The sequence below is a fragment of the Mizuhopecten yessoensis genome, unplaced genomic scaffold (assembly GCF_002113885.1).
Source record: "Mizuhopecten yessoensis strain PY_sf001 unplaced genomic scaffold, ASM211388v2 scaffold716361, whole genome shotgun sequence".
Classification (NCBI taxonomy): Eukaryota; Metazoa; Mollusca; class Bivalvia; order Pectinida; family Pectinidae; genus Mizuhopecten; species Mizuhopecten yessoensis.
In genome coordinates, this window is record NW_018480078.1 from 2,931,482 (window position 1) to 2,942,322 (window position 10,841).

At 36.7% G+C, this 10,841-nt stretch overlaps 1 protein-coding gene across 2 annotated transcripts in view; it reads right to left on the reverse strand.

Moving 5' to 3' along the window:
• LOC110443862 (protein MON2 homolog) overlaps positions 1-8,822 on the reverse strand; it is a 433,581-nt gene extending 424,759 nt beyond the window's left edge. For both annotated transcript variants that reach the window (XM_021488300.1, XM_021488299.1), the window contains exons 1-5: positions 8,399-8,822; positions 7,430-7,493; positions 6,567-6,694; positions 5,650-5,781; positions 2,266-2,398 (exon numbers count right to left, since the gene is read on the reverse strand). In XM_021488300.1, coding sequence (XP_021343975.1) covers positions 2,266-2,398; positions 5,650-5,781; positions 6,567-6,694; positions 7,430-7,493; positions 8,399-8,512 — 571 coding nt within the window. In that variant the 5' untranslated portion in view covers positions 8,513-8,822. The remainder of the gene's footprint in view (positions 1-2,265; positions 2,399-5,649; positions 5,782-6,566; positions 6,695-7,429; positions 7,494-8,398) is intronic.
• Positions 8,823-10,841: the final 2,019 nt, after the last annotated feature.

Genomic DNA, 10,841 nt, shown 5'->3' on the forward strand with positions numbered 1-10,841 from the left:
ACATCTAGTTACATTACAATAGGACATGTTCACATCTAGTTACAGTCCAATGGGAAATGTTTACATCTAGTTACATAACAATGGGAAATATTCACATCTAGTTACAGTCCAACGGGAAATGTTTACATCTAGTTACATAACAATGGGAAATGTTCACATCTAGTTACAGTCCAATGGGAAATGTTCACATCTAGTTACATTACAATTGGAAAAGTTCACATCTAGTTACAGTCCAATTGGAAAAGTTCACATCTAGTTACAGTCCAATGGGAAATGTTCACATCTAGTTATATTACATGGGACATATTCACATCTAGTTACAGTCCAACGGGAAATGTTTACATCTAGTTACATTACAATGGGAAATGTTCACATCTTGTTACATTCCAATGGGAAAAGTTCACATCTAGTTACATTACATGGGACATGTTCACATCTAGTTACAGTCCAATGGGAAATGTTCACATCTAGTTACATTACAATTGGAAAAGTTCACATCTAGTTACAGTCCAATTGGAAAAGTTCACATCTAGTTACAGTCCAATGGGAAATGTTCACATCTAGTTATATTACATGGGACATATTCACATCTAGTTACAGTCCAACGGGAAATGTTTACATCTAGTTACATTACAATGGGAAATGTTCACATCTTGTTACATTCCAATGGGAAAAGTTCACATCTAGTTACATTACATGGGACATGTTCACATCTAGTTACAGTCCAATGGGAAATGTTCACATCTAGTTACATTACAATTGGAAAAGTTCACATCTAGTTACAGTCCAATTGGAAAAGTTCACATCTAGTTACAGTCCATGGGACATGTTCACATCTAGTGACAGTCGAATGGGAAATGTTCACATCTAGTTACATTACATGGGACATGTTCACATCTAGTTACAGTCCAACGGGATATGTTTACATCTAGTTACATTACAATGGGACATGTTCACATCTTGTTACATTCCAATGTGAAATGTTCACATCTAGTTACATTACAATAGGAAATGTTCACATCTAGTAACATTACAATTGGAAAAGTTCACATCTAGTTACATTACATGGGACATGTTCACATCTAGTTACAGTCCAATGGGAACTGTTCACATCTAGTTACATTACAATTGGAAAAGTTCACATCTAGCTACAGTCCAATGGGAAATGTTCACATCTAGTTACATTACATGGGGCATGTTCACATCTAGTTACAGTCCAACGGGAAATGTTTACATCTAGTTACATTACAATGGGAAATGTTCACATCTAGTTACAGTCTAACGGGAAATGTTTACATCTAGTTACATTACAATAGGAAATTTTCTCATCTAGTTACATTACAATAGGAAATGTTCACATCTAGTTACATTACAATAGGAAATGTTCACATCTAGTTACATTACAATAGGAAATGTTCACATCTAGTTACATTACAATAGGAAATGTTCACATCTAGTTACATTACAATAGGAAATGTTCACATCTAGTTACATTACAATAGGAAATGTTCACATCTAGTTACATTACAATAGGAAATGTTCACATCTAGTTACATTACAATAGGAAATGTTCACATCTAGTTACATTACAATAGGAAATGTTCACATCTAGTTACAGTCCAATGGGAAATGTTCACATCTAGTTACAGTCCAATGGGAAATGTTTACATCTAGTTATATTACAATAGGAAATGTTCACATCTAGTTACATTACAATAGGAAATGTTTACATCTAGCTACAATTAAAAGAGAAATGTTTGCCCCTATTTTATTTTATCCTTTTGATCTTTGAACAAGAATGTAAATGAACAGTTCTGGTAAGATCGATCACACAGACAAATTTTAAACAGAGAAAGTTTGTTTCCAAAGGCCAAAGGATGAAAATTCAGCAGGTTGACAGGATTCTTTGGAAAAGACGGTGAGAAAATGAAGAAAATATTTTTGGTAAACAAGTCCTGTCATAACATTTAGCAAGAGAACAGGAATCAGTAGTACACTTAGGTTATTGTACTAGAATACTTGTGACGTAATAGTTTGACCTTAGGAATGAAGGAAAGGAAAAGGGAGCGGGTTGAGAAAGGCAATGTTTATAACAGAATAGTTTTAACCTAGGAAATAATACTTTTGGGAAGTGGGGACCATGGAGAGAAATATCATATATGTTTCAGAAAAGTTATATCCTAGGACTCAATATTTTAAAGAAAATTGCATGGTATGGGACTTAGAGAGTATATACATAGAAATATTTATGTTATATTAGTTTACCCTGCGATTGGACTCTGTCCTCCACTATGACCCGCTCAAACACGTTACTGACAAGCTGTTTGATAATGGCTGCTGCTGTGTTGATGGTGGTGCTGTCCTTAGTGAAGTGTAGTCTGAAGCACAGCACCAATGCCTACAAAATAGAGTGTAATGAAGGTAAATTAACTCTTTCACCTGTATGTAACTTTCGTAGACTCTACCATGCATTGATATGGATGAGTCCATTGTAGTCTACAGTGGTGCAAGGGTTAACTCATTCACCCCTGAAATTTCATAATGAACTATTCTGACCATTGAATTGGAAGAGTTCAAGTGTGTCTTTAGGGGTGAATGAGTAAAAGTTTATTCATCAAAGAAGTCTTTGTCTTAACTAGAAAATGTCACTCCATAATCTTTATCTAGCATGTACATAGATTTTTTAAGTCACAATTAAATACGTTTTGAAATAAAACAATATTGCATTAGCTTTAAGGAGAAAGTTAATATACGAATGTTAATTTTGGTATAAAGTCAACTAGTTAACTTTTATAAAAGAAACCTTTATTTTAAAAACTGTTAATTTCTGATTTTTCTTCATGATATTTTTTTATTGCAGCTGCCTGATCTTTATCAAGGTCTCATCGTGAGCAATGTGTGTACCTTGGCACATAATCCCTTGCTGAACGATGAGCAATGTGTGTACCTCGGCACATAATCACTTACTGAACGATGAGCAATGTGTGTACCTTGGCACGTAATTACTTACTGAACGATGAGCAATGTGTGTACTTTGGCACATAATCGCTTACTGAACGATGAGCAATGTGTGTACCTTGGCACATAATCCCTTACTGAACGATGAGCAATGTGTGTACCTTGGCACGTAATTACTTACTGAACGATGAGCAATGTGTGTACTTTGGCACATAATCACTTACTGAACGATGAGCAATGTGTGTACCTTGGCACATAATCATTTACTGAACGATGAGCAATGTGTGTACCTTGGCACATAATCCCTTGCTGAACGATGAGCAATGTGTGTACCTTGGCACATAATCCCTTTCTGAACGATGAGCAATGTGTGTACCTTGGCACATAATCATTTACTGAACGATGAGCAATGTGTGTACCTTGGCACGTAATTACTTACTGAACGATGAGCAATGTGTGTACCTTGGCACGTAATTACTTACTGAACGATGAGCAATGTGTGTACTTTGGCACATAATCACTTACTGAACGATGAGCAATTTGTGTACCTTGGCACATAATCACTTACTGAACGATAATCAATGTGTGTACCTTGGCACATAATCACTTACTGAACGATGAGCAGTGTGTGTACCTTGGCACATAATCCCTTACTGAATGATAAGCAATGTGTGTACCTTGGCACATAATCCCTTATTGAACGATGAGCAATGTGTGTACCTTGGCACATAATCACATACTGAGCGATGAGCAATGTGTGTACCTTGGCACATAATCACTTACTGAACAATGAGCAATGTGTGTACCTTGGCACATAATCATTTACTGAACGATGAGCAATGTGTGTACCTTGCCACATAATCCCTTACTGAACGATGAGCAATGCGTGTACCTTGGCACATAATCCCTTATTGAACGATGAGCAATGTGTGTACCTTGGCACATAATGACTTACTGAACGATGAGCAATGTGTGTACCTTGGAACATAATCACTTAATGAACGATGAGCAATGTGTGTACCTTGGCACATAATTACTTACTGAACGATTAGCAATGTGTGTACCGTGGCACATAATCACTTACTGAACGATGAGCATTGTGTGTACCTTGGCACATAATCACTTTCTGAACGATGAGCAATGTTTGTACCTTGGTACATAATCATTTACTGAACGATGAGCAATGTGTGTACCTTGGCACATAATCACTTTCTGAACGATGAGCAATGTTTGTACCTTGGTACATAATCATTTACTGAACGATGAGCAATGTGTGTACCTTGGAACATAATCACTTACTGAATGATGAGCAATGCGGGTACTTACTTTAGCCAGCGACTCATGTTGTACTACAACGTTGGTTGTAATAAGTAGGATGGCAGTTTGGAGAAGTTTGAGCTCTTCTGTACCAGCTTCCATCAGCTGCCATAGCAGCTGTATCACATTGTTGGCTGCAGTCTACAACACATCAAGTAAACGAAAATAGAAATGATGAGCAACAACACCACTGAATCCAGTACAAAATGTAAATGAACGATGAGCAATGTGTGTACCTTGGCACGTAATCACTTACTGAATGATGAGCAATGCGTGTACTTACTTTAGCCAGCGACTCATGTTGTACTACAACGTTGGTTGTAATAAGTAGGATGGCAGTTTGGCGAAGTTTGAGCTCTTCTGTACCAGCTTCCATCAGCTGCCATAGCAGCTGTATCACATTGTTGGCTGCAGTCTACAACACATCAAGTAAACGAAAATAGAAATGATGAGCAACAACACCACTGAATCCAGTACAAAATGTAAATGAACGATGAGCAATGTGTGTACCTTGGCACATAATCATTTACTGAACGATAAGCAATGTGTGTACCTTGGCACATAATCCCTTACTGAGCGATGAGCAATGTTTGTACCTTGGCACATAATCCCTTATTGAACGATGAGCAATGTGTGTACCTTGGCACGTAATTACTTACTGAACGATGAGCAATGTGTGTACCTTGGAACATAATCATTTACTGAACGATGAGCAATGTGTGTACCTTGCCACATAATCCCTTACTGAACGATGAGCAATGCGTGTACCTTGGCACATAATCACTTACTGAATGATGAGCAATGCGTGTACCTTGGCACATAATCACTTACTGAATGATGAGCAATGCGTGTACCTTGGCACATAATCCCTTATTGAACGATGAGCAATGTGTGTACCTTGGCACGTAATTACTTACTGAACGATGAGCAATGTGTGTACCTTGGAACATAATCATTTACTGAACGATGAGCAATGTGTGTACCTTGGCACATAATGACTTACTGAACGATGAGCAATGTGTGTACCTTGCCACATAATCCCTTACTGAACGATGAGCAATGTGTGTACCTTGCCACATAATCCCTTACTGAACGATGAGCAATGTGTGTACCTTGGCACATAATGACTTACTGAACGATGAGCAATGTGTGTACCTTGGCACGTAATCACTTACTGAATGATGAGCAATGCGTGTACCTTGGCACATAATCCCTTATTGAACGATGAGCAATGTGTGTACCTTGGCACGTAATTACTTACTGATCGATGAGCAATGTGTGTACTTTGGCACATAATCACTTACTGAACGATGAGCAATGTGTGTACCTTGGCACATAATCACTTACTGAATGATGAGCAATGCGTGTACTTACTTTAGCCAGCGACTCATGTTGTACTACAAGGTTGGTTGTAATAAGTAGGATGGCAGTTTGGAGAAGTTTGAGCTCTTCTGTACCAGCTTCCATCAGCTGCCATAGCATCTGTATCACATTGTTGGCTGCAGTCTACAACACATCAAGTAAACGAAAATAGAAATGATGAGCAACAACACCACTGAATCCAGTACAAAATGTAATGTTTGATTTACTTTCTACGTGCTGACATGTTTCGGCTAAAGGGAGGCTGTCTTCAGAGCACAGCACAACAAGTAAACGTTACATGTCCCCACAAACTATTTACGGGAAATTAATTTGTAACTTTGAATCGGTTTACAAATTTGAAAAAATAATTTCTTTTTTAATAATTTGAATTTCAGTAAAAATCATGAAACATCTTACTTTTGAAATTTTGCGATTTGCTAGATGCAATTTAATTAAAAAGCTTTTTCTAGTTAATTTCACAATTCTTTTCACTTCTAAGACCTTGACCTCCTTACACAGATGGCTAGGCTTTCATTACCAGTCATCCTCGAGATTCAAGAGGTTAAATTTATACTTTGTCTACACCCCTGGAATATTTCAATAGCAAAATTGAAGGCACATGGTTAGCTATATGATTGGTTTCAGATGAAATGACCTAGCCAAATGTTAAGCTGATACCTGTACTTTGAAAATTTCAGAGGAGTGACACCAACCTTCAAAGCCGGTCAAGTTTACCATTACTCTGCCTTGTGATTCTTTCTTGAACATCAAAGGATCAAACTTGTCTACTTGTATCATGTACAAGTTGGTGCGTACAGCCACTTCAATTTTGTCGATTATGACATATTCCAGGGGTGAAGAGAACATAAGAAAGCAAAACCCCTTGAGTACTGTATCAAGGAGGATTTCCATTGTTAAGTTGTACTTACCATGGACAGGGCCTCGTGCGAGATAAGTCTCTGTACAGTCATCAGACATAGCTGGATTATTTTGGAGTTTTTGGTTTCACATCCAAGCACAAATGGGTGTACTATTTCTGCACTGGCTGGCAACAAACCTGTCAAAAAGGTACATTTTTATATTACACATTACTTGACATTGTTATATAGTGAAAGCTTTTATAGTACAGGACATTAAAAGTCTTAACATCCCATTAAAATATGACACAATCAGTATTACAGGAACCCTGTATATTAAATACAACCTAATTTTTTGTTACTTATTTTGCCACAGTAAGACAAATGTTACTTAACTTCAAGAATTAATTATTTATCTTAAAATTAAACAATTAACACTCAAAAAAATTGGTATGTATCCTACAATAGCCCCTGGTGCCAACTCAAAATCTTTCGCTCAAAGAAGTAGGGGGATGGGCTTATAACACGGCAATAAAATAGCTTTGCATGTTTGAATTTCTATTGAACTGCAAAAGATTTGGGGGTGGGCTTAATGCTAGGCATGGGCTTATTGCTGAATTACTTTACCAAACTTAAGGAATATTTACATAATTAAGTACTGGTGTTGATATCATCAATTGGTTGAAGACAATTAACAATCAGAAAAAATGGACACCCTCATACAAACAATTCCTAATAATTAGGTATAATGTCAACTCCATTTTGTAACAAGGTTTGAAATTTGATATCTTCTTGGAAATTAGAAAAAATTGAGATAAGGGGTCACTTTTAATGTAGATCATTTCAACTTGAAAGTGTATGTTAATATATACTTTTGAGTTTTGCTCAAGTAAACTACACCTCGTATGGATGATTTCTCCGCTATAAATACCAACCTGAAATGATGTCTTCACTCTTGGCACTAATTGTTCTCAGTCTTAGCTGGACTTGTTCTGAAGCCTACAATATAGGAAATCAACTTATATTATACCACACAAAAATTAAAAACAATAGATTTGGTTCAATGAACTTACATTTTTTATTTATAAATGCTTAATTATTATTAACCTTGTTAATGCATGTTGTACAGTTGCAGGTATTATTTATGCATAAAAGTAGAACCACAAAACTTTAGATGATGTTGAAGATTCCTCGGTGAATTTATAATGCTACCCTATAACTAGCTATAACTACACATTACTGGTAATTGTTGCAAAGTGACATACAACATATCAGTGGTTTACTAGTTGATATAGTTGATATAGTAGTTAACACCAATGGAAAGCGTCAGGTAGCTTCTTGCGGCACATTTTAATGTTTCTATACTAATACTAGCTATAGGTTTGCTTATCATTCTGTTGCTTTCGTACAAACATGCATGTAACAGGAGAGGAATAATGTATGGCTAGACTGGGATTCGAACCCTGGACCAAATTCTATACAGACGCTCTGACCAACTGTGCTACCTGGTCGTTGGTGATTGACCCAGTCTAGTAGTGCAGCAATTTTCGCTCCCTCCGTTTTCTAAATCTTTCAGAGATATAGCAAGAAACTCACAGAACGAGCAAGAAACTCAAAGAACGAGAAGGGTTTGTCACTGACAATGGCGGTCGTACATCAGCAACCTATCTTTGTGAATGCCATTAGACAACTGCGCCACTGGGACACCCTCCCCATATTTACAACGTACCTACCACCGCTTCTACTCTGTTACAAAATTTGTATCTACAAATCTGTCGTTTCAACAAAGAAACTTTGTCAGTGGTGCCAACAACAAACCAAGGTCATGACAAATTTCATATAATTTTAAATTCTTTAGACACCTTGTTGTGAGCTTGTATACTTCATATGTTGCTGATACTCACCTCTTTGACATTAGGATGTTTTCTCCGGCTTTCGGATGACAGCGTCCTCAGGTCGGTCTGTAGATTGTCCAGTAATTTCTTGCCCAATGAAGTATTTGGCTGACCTGGCATCATCTTGGAATCGTGTAAGTATAATGTTGTAACGAATCTAGTACATGAATCACATCACTGTTACAGCAGAATACGTTGTCGGATGTCAATCGCCAGATGAAAAAATCATCGGTGTGACAGGTAATGATGGGCGTGTGAATTCCCGAAGTTAACCAGTGTCAGCAAATGTGATTCAACCAGAGTGTGAACCGTTTCTTAAGTAAATGACAAATGTCGTGTAGAAAACAGGTCTTTTTTCATTAAGGTGAGTCACTTACGTATAAAACATGGTCAAATTATTAACGCAATCACTATCGAGTTGTCAAACAAGGGAGTTAACTCTCAATACATCAACTTCCGGTACACCATAGGCGCATTCGGTAAGACGTTTAGGAAATATTAAGAAAGCGAACTCCGCGGCTAGTTATTATACTGTTTATGATTCATTTAACACATTTCAATAAAACCTATGTACACTTGAAACATGTGGTGCTTTTATAATTCATGAGACTGTTTGGTGCGTCAGATAAACAAGAATTAGTGAAAATTCCTTGCCCAGTATATTCTTTAGTGCACGGTACAGTAAACATTTTTATCACATAGAAAAATGAATTGCATTAATGATAGTATTCAGCTTTTAGTCCAAATAATGTATTTATTGTACCAGCCAACTGTCAAAGGAGGGCCAGTGGTTACAACGAAACAATTATGACGTCGTGATAAAGATGGCGTCAACACTCGACTCATGACATTCATAGACTACACGAATTCCACCTGAATATGGAAGGGTTATTTAGTGGCAATGCCATACGATAATAAATATAGGACATTGAAGACACGTCAGGTAAAATTGACATGCTTCAAGTTGACATTACAATTTGGTGATTGACCTAACGTCATTTATGCGTTACGTCATGTATACATAGCATTGTCGTTACGTCAGGTATTCATGACATTGATGTTACGTGATCAGGTATACATGACATTCACGTCAAGTCAGATATACATAACATTGACGTTACGTGATCAGGTATACATAGCAATGGCATAACGTCAGCTACACAATTCATAACATTGACGATACGTGATCAGGTATACATAACATTGACGTTACATCATGCATGCATAGCACTGGCGTAATGTCAGGTATACATAACATTGAGGTTATGTCAGGTATACATCATATACATAACATTGACGTTACGTCAGGTGTACATAACATTGAGGTTATGTCAAGCATACATAACATTGAGGCTATGTCAGATAAACATGACATTGACGCTACACCGGGTATACATAACATTGACGTTACGTCAGATATACATCCTATACATAACATTGATGTTACGTCAGGTATACATGACATTGAGGTTATGTCAGGTATACATAAAATTGACGTTACGTCAGATATACATCATATACATAACATTGACGTTACGTCAGGAATACATAACATTGATGTTTCGTTAGGTATACATAACATTGATGTTACGTCAGATATACATCACATTGACGTTACGTCAGGTATACATAGGGATTGAAGGGCGATTTTTTTTAATTTTCTTGTTGGTTTGAACGCAAATCGGTTACATCCATATTAAACATGAAGCCCTATTTTCATACCGGCATGAACATTTAAAAAATGCCGTTCAACACATATATTAATATTTTTGCTATGGAACAATAGTTTAATTTGATTTATTTGTTATTAAATAATTAAGTAAAGTACTGCGTTTTGTATACGCGTCGTCCTTTAAACGATATTGGCGGAACAGACATATTATTTTAATAAAATTGGCGCCAATAATTAACCGCAATCATTTGAGCGTTTGACGTACGGGCATTTTCCATGTTATCCGAAGCGAACAAGGTTACTCGTGACGTCATAAGTAAACCACGTGTTACGTCACGAAAGTTTTTGCTTTCATACTCAAATGAAATGCATTTCTGCTGGTTATGTTCATATAGTGGGTTGCAGCGCAAATGAAAATATATGACATTGATGTTACGTCAGGTTACATAACATTGACGTTACGTCAGATATAAAATTCATAACATTGCCGTTACGTCAGGTACACATAACATTGATGATACTTCATGTATACAATTCATAACATTTACGGTCATGTATACATAGCATTGTCGTAACGTCAGGTATTCATGACATTGATGTTACGTCAGGGTACATAACATTGAGGTTACGTCAGATATAAAATTCATAACATTGACGTTACGTCGGGTATACAATTCATGACGTTGACGTTACGTCAGGTTTACATAACATTGATGATAAGTCATGTATACAATTCATAACATGGACGTCACGTCAGGTATAAAATTCATGAAATTGACG